The 20,317-nt window shown below is 49.0% G+C and overlaps 2 protein-coding genes across 5 annotated transcripts in view; one reads left to right on the top strand and one right to left on the bottom strand.

Moving 5' to 3' along the window:
• Nucleotides 1-20,317, bottom strand: part of LOC148145036 (uncharacterized) — a 131,954-nt gene that overhangs the window by 46,526 nt on the left and 65,111 nt on the right. The window contains exons 1-2 of one of the 4 annotated variants that reach the window (XM_087975626.1): nt 19,465-19,635; nt 15,006-17,100 (exon numbers count right to left, since the gene is read on the bottom strand). The exons of 1 other annotated variant lie outside the window; for it this stretch is intronic. In XM_087975626.1, coding sequence (XP_087831752.1) covers nt 15,977-16,693 — 717 coding nt within the window. In that variant the 5' untranslated portion in view covers nt 16,694-17,100; nt 19,465-19,635 and the 3' untranslated portion in view covers nt 15,006-15,976. Of the gene's footprint in view, nt 1-15,005; nt 17,101-19,464; nt 19,636-20,317 lie in introns of those variants that run through there. 2 more of the 4 variants (XM_087975627.1, XM_087975625.1) reach the window with 2 other exon arrangements.
• The window catches only part of LOC148145037 (uncharacterized), a 61,091-nt gene continuing 44,236 nt past the window's right edge, over nt 3,463-20,317 (top strand). Inside the window, exon 1 of the mRNA XM_087975458.1 lies at nt 3,463-3,774. The gene's annotated coding sequence lies outside the window, so the exon portion shown is untranslated. The remainder of the gene's footprint in view (nt 3,775-20,317) is intronic.

Below are 20,317 nucleotides of genomic sequence, written 5' to 3'. Positions count from 1 at the left end.
CGGGCATGAGCCCTTCTTCAGGAAAGGGCTGAAGAAGGGCTCATGCCCGAAACGTCGATTCTCCTGCTCCTTGGGTGCTGCCTGACCTGCTGCGCTTTTCCAGCAACATACTTTCAGTTCTGATCTCCAGCATCTGCAGTCCTCACTTTCTTCCTGATATTGAGTCTGTCAGTATTCCAATCTTGAGTCAGACTGGTTCTATTTCCAAATTCATAAAATTTTACATGGATTGACTGCCTGGAAATTGTGCTTTTTGAGCAAAATTGAATACATCTGCAAATATAATTCTACCAATACAAATTCACCCCATAGAATTGTGTGTGGGTGCATGTGAGTTTGTGCATGAGAGTGTGTACATGCTTGGTAAAGTGTGAGTGTGATGGAGTATAAGTCTGTGAGAATATTGGGGGGTATATGTTTGTGTGTGTCTGAGGGGGAGTATGTGTGAGAAAGGTATTAATACAAGCAAGGGGTTGCATTTTGTTAAAACAAGAAAGGGCAGGACTTGTACAGATAATGGTAGGGCCCTGGGTCATGTTATAGAACAGACAGACATGGGGGGGGTGTTCAGGTACATAGTTCTTTGGAAGTTGCATCACAGGTAGACAGGGCAGTTAAGAAGGCATTTAGCAGCATAGAATTCATTGTTCACACCATGGAGTACAGGGGTTGTGACATCATGTTGAGGGTTGTACAGGATGTTGGTGAGGCCACTTTCAGAGTACCGAGTACAGTTCTGATGGCCCTGGAATCGGAAGTATTCTTATCACAGGGTTCGGTAAAGATGGAACAATCCATCTTCCGCAACTACACTGGCCCCACCCCCCACCTTTTCCTCCGCTACATCGATGACTGTATCGGCACCGCCTTGTGCTCCCACGAGGAGGTTGAACAGTTCATCCACTTCACAAACACCTTCCACCCCGACCTCAAATTCACCTGGACAGTCTCAGATTCCTCCCTCCCCTTTCTCGACCTTTCTATTTCTATCTCAGGCGACCGAATCAACACGGACATCTACTACAAACCGACCGACTCCCACAGCTACCTGGACTACACCTCCTCCCATCCTGCCCCCTGTAAAAATGCCATCCCATTCTCCCAATTCCTTCGACTCCGCCGCATCTGCTCCCAGGAGGACCAGTTCCAAAAACGCACAGCCCAGATGGCCTCCTTCTTCAAGGACCGCAATTTCCCTCCCGACGTGGTCGACGATGCCCTCCACCGCATCTCTTCCACTTCCCGCTCCTCCGCCCTTGAACCCCGCCCCTCCAACCGCCACCAGGACAGAACCCCACTGGTCCTCACCTACCACCCCACCAATCTCCATGTACAGCGCATCATCCGCCGTCATTTCTGCTACCTCCAAACGGACCCCACCACCAAGGATATATTTCCCTCCCCTCCCCTATCAGCATTCCGTAAAGACCACTCCCTCCGTGACTCCCTCATCAGATCCACACCCCCCACCAACCCAACCTCCACTCCTGGCACCTTCCCCTGCAACCGCAGGAGGTGTAAGTCTTGCGCCCACACCTCCCCCCTCACCTCCCTCCAAGGCCCCAAAGGAAACTTCCATATCCGCCACAGATTCACCTGCACCTCCACACATATCATCTATTGCATCCTCTGCACCCGATGTGGCCTCCTCTATATTGGGGAGACAGGCCAGCTACTTGCGGAGCATTTCAGAGAACACCTCTGGGACACCTGGACAAACCAACCCAACCACCCTGTAGCTCAACATTTCAATTCCCCCTCCCACTCCACCAAGGATATGCAGGTCTTTGGACTCCTCCATCGTCAGACCCCAACAAAGCGACTCATCTTCCGGCTAGGAACCCTCCAACCACAAGGGATGAACTCTGATTTCACCAGTTTCCTCATTTCCCCTCCCCCCACCCTGTCTCAGTCAAATCCATCAAATTCAGCACCGCCTTCCTAACCTGCAATCTTCTTCCCGACCTCTCCGCCCCCACCCCAGTCTGATCTATCACCCTCACCTTGACCTCATTCCACCTATCACATTCCCGACGCCCGTCTCCCAAGTCCCTCCTCCCTACCTTTTATCTTAGCCTGCTGGACAAACTTTCCTCATTCCTGAAGAAGGGCTTATGCCCGAAACGTCGACTCTCCTATTCCCTGGATGCTGCCTGACCTGCTGCGCTTTTCCAGCAACACATTTCCAGCTCGGTAAAGATTTGCCAGGACTGGAGTGTTTGAGTTATAAGGAGAGGCTGGGACTTTATTCACTGGAGCAGAGGATTTTGGGGAGGGGGGGGGTGACATCATTGAGATGGATAAAATCATGAGGAGTGGAGGTAAGCTGAATAGCAAAGGGCTCTTGCTTAGCATCGGGGAACTCAAAACTTGGGGCCATATTACTTGAGGTGAGGAGAGAGATTTATAAGGAACTGGAGGGGAAACATTTTGAAAGAGGGTGGCTTTGTATGTGGAATGAACTTACTGAGGATGTGGTAGTTGCCGGTACATTTACAACGTTTAAACAGCATTTGGATGGGTAGATGAATAGAAAGATTATGGGCCAAATGTAGGCAAGTGGGACTGGTTGAGTTTGGAATCCTGGTCGGCATGGACGAATTGGACCGAAGTGTCTGTTTCTGTGCTGCATACCTTTACTGAAACCAGTAGAATTCTGAAAGGGGCTTGACAGGATAGATGCCGATCAAATGCTCCTTTATGGGAAGGGTCATACAATCCCAACAATGTGGAAGCAGGCCATTCAGCCCACCTCTTCCTTTCTGGCCCTCTGAACAGTAACCCAGCCATATCCAACCCCTTACTCCATATTTCCACCCTAACCTGTACATCCCTGGTCACTACGGGTAACTTAGCACGGCCAATCCTCCCTAACCTACACCCGAATCTATAACTTACCTTCTCAAGAATGTAATTTAAATGCAGAGCTTTTCTAAGAAAAATGTCAGTCTGACTCAACATTGGGACACAGACAGAATTCACACAAATTGTCTCTACTCATAAATAGGGCAACGTCTCTTCGAAATGTAGATTCATTTAGATATAACTGCGTCACTTTATATATTAAGGTATCCCTTTGAATGTGCCCATCCTCCTTTGAAATATAATCTCGTCCATTTACATCTCTTCATTTTAACGGGGTATTTCCGCAAATGTCCACGTCCCTTTAAAATGCAGATTGCCCCCTTTCGATATGACGCCGTTCCGTTAGATGTGGGAATATCTGTTTAAATTGAGCCGTGAGCTTTCCCAATGTAGACAGGGCTCCTGGAAACGTGGCAGTGTCCCCCCTGCAGCTGCAGAGCGAGACAGGAGAGTTTGTTTTTGTGAATGAGCAGTTGTAGCGCGAGGTGGCTGTTGCTTGGTGACGGTGAGGCTCCCCCGGCCCCGCCCATCCCCCGGCCCGGCCCCGCCCACCCCCCGGCCCCGCCCATCCCCGTGCAGACGTCACGCGGGGGCGAAGGCGGTTGGGAGGAGAAGTCGCTCGAGCGAGGAAGCGGCGGGAGGGCGGCCGTTAGGAAAATGGCGCCGCGCGGCCCGGGGCAGACGCCCGTCACTGGCCGCCGCCGCCTTCCTGGCGCAGCTGCTGTGTCACGGCCACACCGGCCGGCTGTACAGCAGCCAGGAGCCGGTGAGCATTCTGGAGGCGGATGGGGTTAAGGGCCTGCTTGGGAACTCGTCGGCCGCCGGGGTGGTGGAGTTCTACTGGTCGTGGGGCGGCCCCTGTGTCAACTATGGGGCCACCTGGAAGGTACTGGGCCCGGGACGTGAAAGGTGAGGCAGGTTGTGGGGGGGACGGAGGGGAAGGAATGTGGGGCCTGTCCTGTCATAGTGACATTTTACACTCACTTTCCATCGGCTTTTACTGGCGCTTGTGCTGTTTGCCCCTCACTGTGTGTTTAATCCTTGTGCTGTTTGCCCCTCACTGTGTGTTTAATCCTTGTGCTGTTTGCCCCTCACTGTGTGTTTAATCCTTGTGCTGTTTGCCCCCTCACTGTGTGTTTAATCCTTGTGCTGTTTGCCCCTCACTGTGTGTTTAATCCTTGTGCCGTTTGCCCCTCACTGTGTGTTTAATCCTTGTGCTGTTTGCCCCTCACTGTGTGTTTAATCCTTGTGCTGCTTGCCCCTCACTGTGTGTTTAATCCTTGTGCTGTTTACCCTTTGCTGTTACTTGTGCAATTGCTGAGGGTAGTGTGTAAATACTAGTGAAGGATACTATGCACCAGCATGTATATGTTCCTCAGTCATTGAAGGGGCAGGACCTGTTGAGAATGGTGAGTAAAGCATGTGGTGCACTAAGCCTTGTTAACATGGATATAGTTTATTATTTGGAAAAGTAGACTTTTTATTATTTAGAGTCATAGAGATGTACAGCACGGAAATAGACCCATTCGGTCCAACCTGTCCATGCCAACCCAATATCCTAAATTAATCTAGTCCCTTTTGCCAGCACTTGACTCATCCCTGTAAACCCTTCCTATTCAGATACCCAGCCAGATACCTTTCAAATGCTGTAATTATACCGGCTTCCACTACTTCCTCTGGCAGCTCATTCCATAGATGCACCACCCTCTGCATGGAACCGTTGCCCCTCAGTTACCTTTGTGGTCTCACCTTAAACCTATGCCCTCTAGTTGTGAATCTCACCCCAACACTGAGGAAATGACATCAAAACATTGAGCAGCCAGACAAATGCAAAAGCAATCAAATATTGAGCCACATGGAAAAAAAAATTATGGCTGTACCCTTTTTATTCTCCCATAGGATTTTGGACACTTAAAATCTGTCAATGACACCAGCATTGCTACAGTGCATATTGTGTACACTCCTCAGTGTCAACAAGCAGGGCACACGTTTGCTGGTGTCACCAAAACATTGGGCGTGTTCCTCGCTGTCGGCAGAAAAGGGGTGAGACCGACGTTTGATGGACAAATAAGGAGCACCGGAGGGAGAATTGTCCTCCTGCCTTTCGGAGCTCCCCTATTGGTGAATGTGGAAGTTGGACCATGAGGTTCTGAAGCTCCTGCTCCTCCTCTCTCTGTATAAAGATTGAGCTTCACCTCAGACTGCAACTTCTTTCCTCTGTCCGACATCTGAGAGTACGGCACTCTCTTTTCTCACCCCCATTTCCATTTACGTTTCATTCTGAAGTTCAGTTGTTGACTTGGAGCAACTGAAAGGAATGGGAGTGAATCCAGTAAGGGGAAAGAGTCTGGAAAAGTTAGTCCAGGCCTTTGTTCTCAATTGGCAAAATAGACAGACAGGAGACTGAAAGAACGCAGCAAGCCAGGCAGTAACAGGAGGTGAAGTCGAGGGATCTGGTGTAACCCTTGTTCAGGTCTGGGGTGGGTAGAGGGAGAGCTGTGGAACAAGGGTGTGCTGGGGTCAGGGTGTTGAAGTGAGGATAGGTGGAGACAGGTAGAGGGTACAATAGGTGCAGGAGTAGGCTATTCTGCCCTTTTAGCCAGCACCACCATTCATTGTGATAATGGCTGATCATCCTCAATCAGTATCCTGTTCCTGCTTTATCCCCATAACCTGATACGACCTGGTTGGTGAATGGGAGGAAGGAATCTAATTGGCAGGGAAGAGTGGAAGGGGATGGCATGGGAGATTATTTGAAATTGGAGAACTCAATGTTGTGTCCTCCGGGCTGTTGACTGCTCAGACAAGATGATGAGGGTTTGTTCCTCCAATTTGTGGTTTGGTTTGTTGTGGAAATGGAGGAAGCCAAAAATAGTCATGTCAGAAGGGGAGTGGGAAGGGGCATTAAAATGGGTGGAGACTGGGAAGTCCGCTCAGCCTCTGCGGACCCCTGCTGTGATGCTCAGCAAACCGTTCCCCAAGTTTACGCTCGGTTCCCCAATGGAGAGAAGACCACAATTGGCAAAGCCCAGCTGGTCAAGCAGCATACGATCAGTAGGACAGTCGAAGCTTTGGGCACGAGCCCTTCATCAGGAATGATGCGTGGATGTTCAGAGGGGCATCAGTGTCCTTCTGTGCCAGTTGTCAGACAGGTGCAGCAGGCAATGAGCAAGGCAAGTGGTGTATTCGCAAGAGGAATTAAGTTCAGAAGTGGGGATGTCTTCCTGCAGTTAGGGTGTCATTGAATATATTCAAGGCTGAGTTCATCTGATTTTTATGTGAATGTTTATGGGGAAGGCAAGAAAATGGTTTTAAGACTAGTACAGGGCCGAGTTACAGAGCCATGCAGCACAGAAACAGCCCCTTCAGTCCAACTAGTGAAAATGGAGGGACTGATTGTGGGATGCGATTTTCAGCTTCCAAGGAATAAGAGAGGAAAGAGTTCACTATAAATTAGAATTTATGGCATCGGTTGATGAGCCGAGGAGTGTCAGTTGGAGTTTAATTTAGAGAAATGAGAGGTTTGCATTTTGGTCAAGCAATCCAGGCAGGACTGACACAGTGAAGGGGAGTGTTGCAGAATAAAGAGACCTTGGAGTGCTGGAGTCTCAGGTGGACAAATTAGTGAAGGCAGCGTTTGGTTTGCTTTCCTTCATTGCTCATAGCATTGAGTATCGGAGTTGTGAGAACATGTTATACACACTTCCCACTCGAAAGTGTTATCTAACTGCTTAACTGTTTCTGTTCTTTGGTATGTTACTCCCAGAACCTGTTTTCAGTAACTTTCTCAGGAACATAATTTAAATGCAGAGCTTTTATATCAAAAATGTCAGGCTGACTCGACATTGGGACCCAGACAGAATTCACACCTATTGGTGGGTAGGCTGGGACTTTTTTCACTGGAGCACAGGAGGTTGAAAGGTGAAGGTATCGGGTGCCTCATTAGCAAGTTTGCAGATGGGCATTCAGATTGATGGAATATCAGATAGTGAAGGGGACTGTCAGACGATACAGCAGAATATAGATTGGAGAGTTGGGAAGAGAAATGGCAGATGGAGTTCAATCCAGACAAATGCGAGGTGATGCATTTTGGAAGATGCAATTCAAGAGCGAGCTATACAGTAAATGGAAAGGTCCTGGGGGAAATTGATGTACAGAGAGATCTGGGTGTTCGGGTCTATAGTTCTCTGAAGGTGGCAATGACTGTCAGTAGAGTGGTCAAGGCAGCATACAACACGCGTTCCATCATCGGACGGATTGAGTAAAAGAGCTGGCAGGTCATGTTAAAGTTATATAAGATTTTGGTTTGGCGCATTTGGAATATTGCGTACAATTCCGGATCGCCAGATATCCAAAAGGATGTGGATACGTTTGGAGAGAGTGCAGAGGTGTTCACCAGGATGTTGCCTGTTATGGAGAGCGCAAGCTATGAGGAGAGGTTGAGTAGATTAGGATTATTTTCATTGGAAATAAGGAGGTGGAGGGTGGGGGTCCTGATTGAGGCTGAAAAACCATGAGGGTTGTAAACAGGGGTGGATAGTAAGAATTATTTTCCCAGAGGGGAAGACTTAATTACTCAGGGTCACGAGGTCAAAGTGAGAGGGGAAAGGTTTGAGGGAGATGTACATGGAAAGTTCTTTACACTGAGGGTGGTGGGTGTCTCGAATGCATCGCCAGCGGAGGCAGTAGGGTTGGGATCGATAGTGTGATTTAAGATGTAGCTAGACAGATACATGAATGGGCAAGGAGCAGAGGGATACAGATCCTTAGAAAATAGGCGGCAGGTTTAGATAGAGTATCTCGATCAGCATAGCCTTGGAGGGCTGAAGGGCCTGTTCCCGTGCTGTAAGGTTCTTTGTTCTCTTTACAGAAGTTTACAAAACCATGAGGGGCAAAGATAAGGTGAACGGCATGTGTCGTTTCAAGATTAGGGAGCAAATTAAGGTGAGAGGAGAAAGATTTAAAAAACACATGAGGAGCACCTTTTTTTTTTAAACAGTGGTTTGTGTGGAATGAATGTCCAGAGGAAATGGTGGATGCAGGTTGAGTAACAACGTTTAAAAGACATTTGGATAAGTACATGAATAGGAAAGGTTCAGGGGGATATGGGGCAAACACAGGCAGGTGGGACTAGTTTAGTTTGTGAATATAGTCAGCATGGACTAGTTGGGCTGAAGGGTCTGTTTCTGTGATGTTTGACTCTGTAACTGTTCTGTACTGGTCTTGAAACCATTTTACTTGCCTTCCCCCATAAACATCCACTTCATGGTTGTTCTAAAATCAGACGAACTCAGCCTTGAATATATTCAATGACTCCCTAACTGCAGGAAGACATCCCGACTTCTGAAATCAATTCCTCTTGCTAATATACCTCTTGCCTTGCTGATTGCTTGCTGCATCCGTCTGACAACTGGCAGTGACTGGTGTGGAAGGACGCTGAGGCCACGTTTTACATCCACACATCATTCCTGAGGAAGGGCTCGTGCCTGAAACGTCGATTCTCCTGCTCCTCGGATGCTGCCTGACCTGCTGTGCTTTTCCAGTGCCACACTATTCGACTCTCATCTCCAGCATCTGCAGTCCTCACTTTGTCCACATCCCAATATGTCACCATTTAAACAACGTACCTCCTTTCAGCAGTTATTTTTTCATAACTGAGGCTATAACTTCACACTGTGGGCCTGCATTTGCCGTGCGTTTACCAATTGAGACACAGACCTGGACCAACATTTGCCGACTCTGTCCCTTCCCTAGATTCACTCGCTTTCTTTTCAGTTGCTGCAAATCAGCAATTTAACCCCAGAATGAAAAAATGAAATGCTAAAGACAGTGCCGTACTCACAGATGGCGGAGAAAGGAAGGAAGTTGCAGTCTGAGGTGAAGCTCGATCTTCATTTGGAGAGGAGCAACAGCATCAGCTTCAGAACCTGATGGTCCAATTGGGGAGCTCTGATTGGCAGGAGGACCAGGCGCCTTGTCTGGCTTCTCATTGGTCCATTTGAAGAAGGGTTTGCACTGTTTCTGCAGACAGAGCATGCGCGGCTTTTGCTGAACCAGCATAGAGTCAGAAGTGTACAGCATGGAAACAGACCCTTCGGTCCAACCCGTCCATGCCGACCAGATATCCCAACCCAATCTAGTCCCGCTCGTCAACACCTGGCCCACATCCTTCCAAACCTTTCCCATTCATATACCCATTCAAATGCCTCTTAATTGTTGCATTTGTACCAGCCTCCACCATTCCCTCTGGCAGCTCATTGCATACACGTACTACGCTCTTTGTGAAAAAATTGCCCCGTAGGTGTCTTTTATATTTTTCCCCTCTCACCCGAAATCTCGGCCCTCCAGTTCTGGACTCCCCAACCCAAGGGAAAAACCTTTGTCTATTTAGCTTGTCCATGCCCCTCATAATTTTTTAAACCTTTATAAGGTCACCACTCAGCCTCTGACACTCCAGGGAAAACAGCCCCAGCCTGTTCAGCCTCTCCCTCTAACTGTACCTCTTATGCTCGCATCCAAATCATTTATATAAGTGACAAAAAGTAGAGGACCGAGCACCGATCCTTGTGGCACTCCACTGGTCGCAGGCCTCCAGTCTGAAAAACAACCCTCCACCACCACCCTCTGTCTTCTACCTTTGAGCCAGTTCTGTATCGAAATGGCTTGTTCTCTCTGTATTCCTTGAGATCTCTCCTTGAGAATAAACTGGCAGGAAGGCTCAGAAAGAGGAGAGAACTTAAAGATAGGGACACCTGGGCTCACCAAGTGATAACAGGATGCTGTGAGGCAATTAAGAACGTTGGCCTCAGCATCGGTGAATCTGTGTGAACAGGACCCCAAGTGATAACATTCACAGCCGTTCCCTTGTGAGACCATTTTAGTGCTGAGGCTGTTAAATCCCGTAGAAAATTAACTCTGTGTTTATCTGCACTGGATTGAAATGAATTGCATTTTGGGACTTTCTGATGATATTGAGTAGCCATTACTGGTTATTAAATACAAACTCTGTAAAAGGAAATATTGATAAAGCTTTACCTTATTTGCTGCAGCCGAGGCTCCAGCGGAGGAAACAGGCCGCGGGCACACTTCCGGCTTCGGGATGGCCACGCCCCCTTGTTACTGGTCCCGCCCCCTCCTCGAACAATGCCACACGTAAACCCCGCCGCTTCCCATCTCTGCTCATTAACCCCGCCCCTACCATACGCATCTCATTAAATCCGTCCTTTTGAACGGTGCTCGTAATGCCCGCCCCTTCGAGACAAAGCCCCGCCTCTTGGACCCAAACTTCTTTCCCTGTCGAGCACCAAAGTCCGCCCTTTCGCCGCGGTCCCCGCGCGAGTCAAAACCACGCCCCCTGACCCCACGCGCTCCCGCTCACAAAGCCACGCGCCTCCAGGTTGGACGCGCCGCTCCGCCAGCTGACCCTTGCCCCGCCTACTAGCTGGTGACCCTCTCACGAGACACGCCCCGCCCATGAACTTCCCCCTCCCCCCAAACCCGCCCTCCAAACTAAACCCCGCCCACCCAGGTGTATTTGGAAGCACTAGCTTCTGCAGCGCTGCTCCTTCTGCCGGTAGCTGTGCTGCAGGATCATAAGACACAGAATTAATAGCAAAACATGAGACCATAAGACATAGGGGTGGACGTAACGCCATTCGGCCCATCGAGTCCCCTCCGCCATTCAATCATGGCTGATGGGCATTTCAACTCCACTTACCCGCATTCTCCCCGTAGCCCTTAATTCCTTGTGACATCAAGAATTTATCAATTTCTGCCTTGAAGACATTTCGCGCCCCAGCCTCCACTGCACTCTGTGGCAATGAATTCCACAGGCCCACCACTCTGGCTGAAGAAATGTCTCCGCATTTGTGTTCTGAATTTACCCCCTCTAATTCTAAGGCTGTGTCCATGGGTCCTAGTCTCCTCGCCTCACGGAAACAATTTCCTAGCGTCCACCCTCTCCAAGCCATGTATTATCTTGTAAGTTTCTATTAGATCTCCCCTTAACCTTCTAAACTTCAATGAATACAAACCCAGGATCCTCAGCCGTTCCTCATATATTAGACCTACCATTCCGGGGATCATCCGTGTGAATCTCCGCTGGACACGCTCCAGTGCCAGTATGTCCTTCCTGAGGTGTGGGGATCAAAACTGGACACAGTATTCCAAATGGGGCCTAACCAGAGCTTTATAAAGTCTCAGTAACACAACAGTGCTTTTATATTCCAACCCTCGAGATAATTGACAACATTGCATTCGTCTTCTTAATTCCGGACTCAACCTGCATGTTTACCTTAAGAGAATCCTCAACTAGCACTCCCAGATCCCTCTGATCAGTTCAGTGTCATGCAACCAATGCAATATTTGGAACAAACCTGGACCGCAGCTGAGTCCTTCATCTTTTGGAAGGGGTTGCAGGTTTCAGTTCATCAATATATAAATTCCAGAACGTTAGATCAGATTCCCTACAGTGTGGAAAGAGGCCCTTCGGCCCAACAAGTCCACACCGACCCGCCGAAGAGCAAAACACCCAGCCCCGTTCCCCGTCACCTAACACTACGGGGCAATTTAGCTTGGCCAATTCACCCTAACCCGCACGTCTTTAGACTGTGGGAGGATACCCGCGCAGACGTGGGGGGTGGGGGGGGGGGCGGAATTGAACCCGGGGCCCTGGCGCTGTGAGGCAGCAGTGCTAACCACAAAAAAAACACATGACATTTTCTGTTTTTCAGCGGCAGCTGCATCCCAGGAGTGGGGAGTCACTGATTTTAGGTTTTAAATTTGAAGTCGGAGAGCAGAGGTTCCTGGGAGAGGAGAGACGACTTATTTGTATTTCCTTCTTGCTGTATCAGTCAGTGGGTACTGTTGAGGGGGGAAAACGACCTACCAGGCGTATGCACTGGAGCCCAGGTCTCTGGCAGAGAGCCTGTCCCTGTTGCACCAGAAGGGAAGGAAGGAAACGAGAAGAGTGTTCATCTTTGGGGACTCAATATTTAGAGGCTCAGATAGAAGGCTTGTTGGGAATGAACAAGACTCGCGGTTAGTGTGTTGCCTCCCAGGTGCCAGGGTGCGTGAAGTCTCAGATCGTACCTTTGGGGTCCTGAATGGATAGGGTTTCCAACCCCAAGTCATGGTCCATGAAGGTACCAATGACATAGGTAGAAATGTGACAAACAGAACTCACTCACCAAATCAATCAGCCTGAGACAAAGCCTTCGAAACAAGAACAATTTATTATAGTCTTGCAAGTATCGGACACTTCTGCAATCAAGCAGAAATGCGCGCCTAAACAGAGCATGTTAGCTTTCTTATTCAGTTTACAAGTTGCGGGATCACGCCTCCCTTTTCCCATCCTATCATAAGCCGATTACCTCACTTGTTAGTTATTTGTATAATGTTCCCCTTCATTTCCCCCACTATACCCCCTCACCTGGTGGGGCTATTCGGGTGGGTTTAAACTAGCTCAGCGGGGGATGGGAACCGGGGGTTGTAGCTGTAGTGCACAGGAGGATGAGAGTAGGAAGGACAGGGACATGATTTCAGGGTCACAGGAATGTGCTGGCAGACAGCGAAGTGGTTTGAAGTGTTTCTACTTCAACGCCAGAGTATCCGCAATAAGGTCGGTGAGCTTGCAACACGGCTAGGTACCTGGGACTTGGATGTTGTGGCCATTTCGGAGACATGGAGAGAGCAGGGTGAGGAATGGATGTTACAGGTTCCAGGGTTTTGATCTTTCATTAAGAACAGCCAAGGCGGTAAAAGAGGGAGAGGCGTGGACTTGTTAGTTAAGGATAGTATAACGGTGGCTGACAGAACTTTTGATGAGGACTCATCTACTGAGGTAATGTGGGCTGAGGTTAGAAACTGGAGAGGTCACACTGCTTGGAGTTTTTTTATAGGCCTCCGCAGAGTTCCAGGGAGGTAGAAGAGAAGATTAGCAAAATTATTCTAGGTAGGAGTGAAAGAAACAGTGTGGTCATGATGGGGGACTTTAACTTCCCCAACATTGACTGGAAATGCTTTCACTCTAGTACGTCATATGGATCAGTTTTTGCCCAGTGTGTGCAGGAGAGTTTTCTGACACAGTATGTCGAAGGGCCGACAAGAGGGGTGGTCACTCTGGATCTGGTGCTTGGTAATGAACCAGGTCAGGTGTTTGATTTAGTGGAAGGTGAACACTTTGGAGAGAGTGACCATAATTCAGTTCGGTTTCATTTAGCGATGTAAAAAGATAGGAACATGCCACAGGTCAAGAGTTATCGATGGGGCAAGGGCAATTATAATGCAATTAGGCAAGACTTAGGATGCATAGAATAGGGTAGCAAAATGCAGGGGATGGGAACAATTGAAATGTGGAGCTGGTTTAAGGAAAAGATATTGTGTGTCCTTGATAGGCATGTCCCTGTCAGGCAGGGAGGAAGTGATAAGGTAAGGGAACCGTGGTTTACAAGAGAAATTGCATCTCTTGTTACAAAGAAGGAGGAGGCTTATGTGTTGATGAGGCAAGATGGTTCAGATGAGGCGATAGAGAGTTACAGATCAGCTAGGAAGGATTTAAACAGAGTTAAGAGCAAAGAGAGGACATGAGCAGTCTTTAACACATAAAGGAAAACCCTAAAGCTTTCTATAGGTATGTGAGGAATAAAAGGATGATTAGGGTAGGAGTAGGGCCAGTCAAAGACAGAAGTGGGAAGTTGAGTGTGGGCCCTGTGGAGATTGGAGACGTGTTAATGAATATCTTCACTCAGGAAAAGGAGAATATTGTAGAGAAGAATGAGGTACGAGATATTAGACTCGAAAGGATCGAGGTTAGTTGCACACAGGTGTTATCAATTCTAGAAGGAGTGAAAGTAGACAAGTGCCCTGGACCGGATGGGATTTATCCAAGGATTCTCTGGGAAGCAAAGGAGGAGATAGCAGAGCCTTTGGCTTTGATATTTGAGTCGTCATTGTCGACAGGTTTAGTACCAGAGTGGAGAATTGCAAATGTTGTGTCCTTGTTCAAGAAATGCAGCAGAGATGACCCAGGTAATTATAGACCAGTGAGCCTTACGTCTGTTGAAGGAAAGCTTTTGGAAAGGAACATTAGAGATAGGATTTATAATCATCCAGCAAACAACAATTTGATTTCAGATAGTCAACATGGTTTCATCAAGGGCAGATCGTCTCTCACAAACCTCATTGGGTTTTTTGAGAAAGTGACCAAGCATGTAGATGAAGGTAGGGCAGTTGACGTGGTGTACATGGACCTCTATAAAGCCTTTGATAAAGTTCCACATGGTATGCTGTTGGAGTAAATGCAGAGGCATAGGATTGAGGGTGATTTAGCAGTTTGGATTACAAACTGAGCTTTCTGAAAGAAGGCAGCGAGTGGTGGTTTATGGAAAATATTCAGCCTGGAGTCCGGTTACTAGTGGTGTGCCACAAGGCTCGGTTTTGGGACTACTGCGGTTTGTCGTTTTTTTAAATGGCTGAGACACAGGCATAAGTGGATGGATTAGTAAATTTGCAGACGAAACTAAAGTTGGTGGAGTACTGGACAGTTTGGAACAATGTTACAGGTTGCAGGGGGACTTGGATAAACTGCAGAATTGGGCTGAGAGGTGGCAATTGGAGTTCAATGCAGCTAAATGGTGAGGTGATTCACTTTGGGAAGAATAACAGGAAGGCAGTGATCTTGGAGTCCATGTGCATAGATCCCTGAAAGTTGCCACTCAGGTGGATAGTGCTGTTAAGAAGGCATATGGGGTGTTAGGTTTCATTGGGTGGAGGGATTGAGTTCCAGAACCGCAATATCACGCTGCAACTATACAAAACGCTGGTGCAGCCACATTTGGAACATTGTGTATAGTTCTGGTCCCCATATTTCAGGAAAGATGTGGGAAGCATTGGAAAAGGTGCAGAGGACCAGGTTGTTGCCTGGTCGGGAGGGAGGGTGTTATGAGGAAAGGCTGATAGACTTGGGTCTGTTCTCATTGGAAAGAAGGCGGCTAAGGGGGATTTGATAGAGATATATAAGATGATCAGAGGATTAGATAGGGGAGACAGTGAAAGACTTTTTCCGAGGATGGTGACATCACCTTCCCAAAGTGAATCACCTCACATTTAGCTGCATTGAACTCCATTTGCCACCTCTCAGCCCAATTCTGCAGTTTATCCAAGTCCCCCTGCAACCTGTACAAATTGAGGGGTGATAGATTTAAGACAGATGTCAGAGGCAAGTTCTTTATGCAGAGAGTGGGAAGGGCGTGGAATGCCCTACCTGCGAAGGTAGTCAACTCAGCCACATTAGGGAGATTTAAACAATCCTTAGATAAGCGCATGGTTGATTTTGGGATAGTGTCGGGGAACGAACTGAGAATAGTTCACAGCTCGGTGCAACATCGTGGGCCGAAGGGCCTGTTCTGCGCTGTATTGTTCTATGTTCTTTGTTCTATGTTCTAAACTTAGTGCAGGAGGCTGAACGAAATGAGCAGCTTTGAAACAAAAACCTCTTGGAGCTCAAAGCTTTCAATGAGAGTCTGAGCCTGGTGGTAAGTTCAGGTAACCTTTATTGCAACCCAACTTTGTTACAGCTTCAGATCCCCCCCAGCAAAGAGGCAGGGAAAAAGTATCTGCCTTTTGAACACCTCAAGGTCAAAGTACACACACCACACCTCCCCTCCCCCCCCGCCACCACACTTCCCCTCCTCACCACGCTGTCTTTACTATTGGCCAGCACCAAGTTGTCCCTTTGTAATCGGATCCTTGGTACAGCCGTAACCCGGAGGAAGTATTGCCTCACTCCGCAATTTCAACCCATACCTTGTGTCCAAGTAAGTATCTCCCCGCTCATTTGCCAGGAAGGGGCAGTGTAGAGTCAACCAGACTGCTGTGGGTCTGGGGTCACGTGTAGGCCAGACCGGGTGAAGGGTGCAGCTGGGACGATTGAGTGAATCCTTTCCCACAATGGCGGTTCCCTTCCCTAACAAGGGAGGGAGGGAATCAGATGGGGGCTTTCTCCCCCGCACCACCCCCTCCCTCTCCCATCTGTCGTGGCGGGATTCAAACCCGGGAGTCCCCGGAACCGGGCTGATAGTCCAATTGATAATGGCACTCGGCCGTCACTCCTTCAATCCCCCTGCGATGGCACGTGAACTCGCTGGTGCTTCCGCAGGTGGGAGGAGTCGATGAAGCCCTTCCCGCACTGAGAGCAGGTGAACGGCCTCTCCCCTGTGTGGATCCGCTGGTGCCTCAGCAGGTGGGAGGAGCAGGTGAAGCCCTTCCCGCAGTGAGAGCAGGTGAAGGGCCTCTCCCCCGTGTAGACACGCTGGTGCCTCAGCAGGTGGGAGGAGCGGGTGAAGCCCTTCCCACACTGAGAGCAGGTGAACGGCCTCTCCCCGGTGTGGATCCTCTGGTGGGTCAGCAGGGAGGAAGATGTGCTGAAGGCCTTCCCGCACTCGGGGCAGCTGAAGGGCCTCTCCCCCGTGTGGATCCGCTGGTGGGTCTGGAGGTGGGAGGAGTAGGTGAAGCACTTCCCGCACTGAGAGCAGGTGAACGGCCTCTCCCCGGTGTGGACCCGCTGGTGCCTCAGCAGGGAGGAAGATGTGCTGAAGGCCTTCCCACACTTGGGGCAGCTGAAGGGCGTCTCCCCCATGTGGACACGCTGGTGGGTCAGCAGGATGGAGGATGTGCTGAAGCCCTTCCCGCAGTCGGTGCAGGGGAATGGCCTCTCCCCGGTGTGACTGCGCCGATGAATCTCCAGGGCAGACGGGAAACGGAAGCCTTTCCCACAGTCGCCACACTTCCACGGTTCCTCCACAGGGCGGGATTCCTCAGGTTTCTCCATGGCCACAGCTTCAGCTGCTCACAAACACGTGCAGAGCCCCTCCCTGCCGTGAAATCCTCTTTCCAGGCCGTATAACTGTTTCAGGCTCCACCCACAGTGCGCTGCAACAGTGGGGTCTCTCGTCCAGTCCCACTGATGCTGAAAACGTCCTCAAACAGGAACCAAGAAGCATTGATCCCTCTCACAGAAATCACAGTCAAAAACCGTTGTGGTCCCGATGGATTGAGTGACTGTCAGACATTGACATCAAAGTGAGGACTGCAGACGCTGGAGAGTCAGTTGAAAAATGTGGCGCTGAAAAAGTACAGCAGGTCAGGCAGCATCCGAGGAGCAGGAGGGTCAATGTTTCGGGCAGACGCCCTTCATCTGTTGATTTTGAAACTTCAGTCTTCAGATTTTCAAATACTCTGCAAAAAGAGATTCCAAAAGTCATCACTATCAGTGCAGGGTAGAAATTCAGAACAAACAATTCTACTTTGTGGAATATTCTTTTGTTATTCCACAAAATTGAAAGGACCATCCCACTCTCTGTCCCCCTCTGTTCTCACTCCGCTCTAACTAATTCTCCTGAAGGTGCTGATTCAGGATCTAAGAGGGGCAGAAAAAGCAAAAACATCAAGACTGACATCTCTCCGAATTTTGGATACCTCCACCTGGAAGTGAATATCTTTCACAACACTGGGATCCTGCTGAGAGTGAGCAGGTCTGATTTTGGGAAGCAAAGAAAAGTGTGTCAATTCAGGGTGAATCGGGAATGCAGCTTCTTGAGGAAGGACCAGACACAAAATGGTTAATGACCACAGGAAGGGGGGAGCAAAATGAGACATCAAGGCATTAACACTGACACCAGAGAAAAACTCAACATACAGACGTGGCAAACATCGTTGGAAAGCCAGGGTCATAGAGACATACAGCAGAGAAACATCCTTTGGTCCAACACGCTTGTACCAAACAGTACAAAGAGATCTGGGTGTTCTTGTACATCAGTCAATGAAGGTAAGCATGCAGGTACATCAGGTAGTGAAGAAGGCTAATAGCATGCTGGCCTTCATAACAAGAGGGATTGAGTATAGAAGCAAAGAGGTTCTTCTGCAGCTGTACAGGGCCCTGGTGAGACCACACCTGGAGTATTGTATGCAGTTTTGGTCTCCAAATTTGAGGAAAGACATTCTGGCTATTGAGGGAGTGCAACATAGGTTCACGAGGTCAATTCCTGGAATGGCGGGACTACCTTACGCTGAAAGACTGGAGCAACTGGGCTTGTATACCCTTGAGTTTAGAAGACTGAGAGGGGATCTGATTGAGACATAAGATTATTAAAGGATTGGACAATCTGGAGGCAGGAAACATGTTTCCGCTGATGGGTGAGTGCTGAACCAGAGGACACAGCTTAAAAATACAGGGTAGACCATTTAGGACAGAGATGAAGAGAAACTTCTTCACCCAGAGAGTGGTGGCTGTGTGGAATGCTCTGCCCCAGAGGGCAGTGGAGGTCCAGTCTCTGGATTCATTTAAGAAAGAGGTGGATAGAGCTCTCAAGGACAGTGGAATCAAGGGTTATGGAGATAAGGCAGGAACAGGATACTGATTAAGGATGATCAGCAATGATCATATTGAATGGTGGTGCAGGCTTGAAGGGCAGAATGGCCTACTCCTGCACCTATTGTCTATATTCCAAATCAATCAAATCCCATTTGCCGGCATTAGCCCATATTCCTTTAAACCCTTCCTATTCATATACCCATTCAGATGCCTTTTTAAATGTTGTAATTGTACCAGCCTCCACCACTTCCTCTGGAAGCTAATTCCTTACACGTACCATCCTCCGGGTGAATACATTGCCCTTTTGGTCAGTTTTACACCTGCCCCTCTCCCCCACCCTAAACCAATTACCCACCCATTCTGGACTCCCCCACCCCAGGGAAAAGACCTTGCCTATTTACCCTATCCATGCTCTTCATGATTTTATAAACCTCTATAAAGGTCACACTTCAGCCTCCGATGCTCCAGTGAAAACAGCCCCAGACTGTTCAGCCTCTTTCTGTAGCACAAATCCTCCAGCCCTGGCAACATCCTAGCAAATCTTTTCCGAACCCTTTCATGTTTACAACATGCTTCCAATAGGAGGGAGACACAATATTGTAGAAGTGGCTGTGGTTCTGTTGGACAATGGCAATTTAATTCCAAAGTGAATTCCTGTTGTTCGCCCTTTTCTCTGGTCTACAAACTGAAACTAACATTAACACGTCAATGCTCTCCTGGTCACTGCAATCTTGGAAGCACCCACATTCTGTTCCAGTGCCACAGATTATCACATTAATTCACCTCAAATTCACAGCCCATCTAAGTGTTTTTTCCCTGGACCTCTCTCCCACTTCCTTTTCCTGTTTTAAGGGCACACAGACCAAGCTCAGGGCCAGGTCTCCCAGAGTGAAATGAGGAAATTCGAGTTGCCACAAAGGCTTCCCCGAGGTTGGAATCCTCTCCCGGAAATGACAGCGGACGGTGCCTTCACCAAGATGGCCGCCCGCGATGCCGGCCCAAAGACAACCTCCTACCTGTCCTTCACAAAGATGGCGGCCAGGCGCTCCAGGAGCAAAGGCAACTTCCGCCTGACCCTCACAAAGATGGCCGCCGGTTGCCCGGGCGACCCGAGGGGTCCTTCGCCGGTGAAATAAACACTGGGCCTTTTATTGGAGGCCTCAGGCCTCCCCCGAGGAGTTTATAAACTCCCCTCCCCCACCCCAGCCTCCCGCGGTTCCCAATCCTACCCTGTCTCACCATCTCCTCTCCCCGGGGGCAGGAGCCAGGTCTTGGCGCTGGGGCCTGGCGACCTCCCAAGGGATGTTTCTGAGACCTGTCCGTGTTCTAAAGAAGGACCTGCTCAGCCTTTTCCAGCGGTTTCTGTCCTTGTTCCTTCGGCCGCCGGCGCCATCAGTAACACTGACGTCATCCCGCTGCGGGAGCTACACCGCGCATGCGCCGGCTCGTGTAGGGGCGAGGTCCTGACGGGAGACGTCATCGTCAGTTCATGGGGCGTGGTTGGAGGAGTCCTCCGAGAATACGGACACAATAGGGGGCGGGGCGATAGTTGTGCCCGCCCCCCAGCCACCTGAAGGTTGGGTTTCTTTTGGGTTCGAACGTAGTTTTTTTTATTCAATTTTCAGCCTGTTCAGAAGTGAGCAGAATGGGTTCTTTCTGGATTATAATGTTTTATTAAAATGTTTCCTGATTAAATTTTAAAAGTATAAGTGATAAGTGCTAACTTAGCCTGGAGCACTTCTTTTTTAAGAGCAAAAAGACAGTGTTATCTTCTGGGTGTGTAGATTTTAGATGAGCAAAGTATAGTGGTCTGCCCTTCCTGTCGGAAATGGGAGATTAGGGAGAGTTTCCACGTTACTGAGGATTGCCTGCAGCAAGTGTCCTTGGTCACGAATCCTATCAGATCGACTGGATCTGTTGGAGCGACAGTTCGAGGCAATGAGGAATTTACAAGAGCTAGGGGGTTTGATAGATAGTTATAGGAAAGGAGAAAAGTTGCAGATACATAGTCAGATAGATGGAGCAACACCAGGAAAGGTAGGTGAGGTAAACAGGTAGTGCAGGAATCTTCTGTGGCTATCC

The sequence above is a fragment of the Chiloscyllium plagiosum genome, unplaced genomic scaffold (genome assembly GCF_037043375.1).
Source record: "Chiloscyllium plagiosum isolate Xiang-an unplaced genomic scaffold, Cpla_swu_hap1 HiC_scaffold_27, whole genome shotgun sequence".
In the NCBI taxonomy this organism is placed as follows: Eukaryota; Metazoa; Chordata; class Chondrichthyes; order Orectolobiformes; family Hemiscylliidae; genus Chiloscyllium; species Chiloscyllium plagiosum.
Note: the sequence above shows the minus strand (reverse complement) of the source record. Positions and strands in the feature narration are given on the sequence as shown.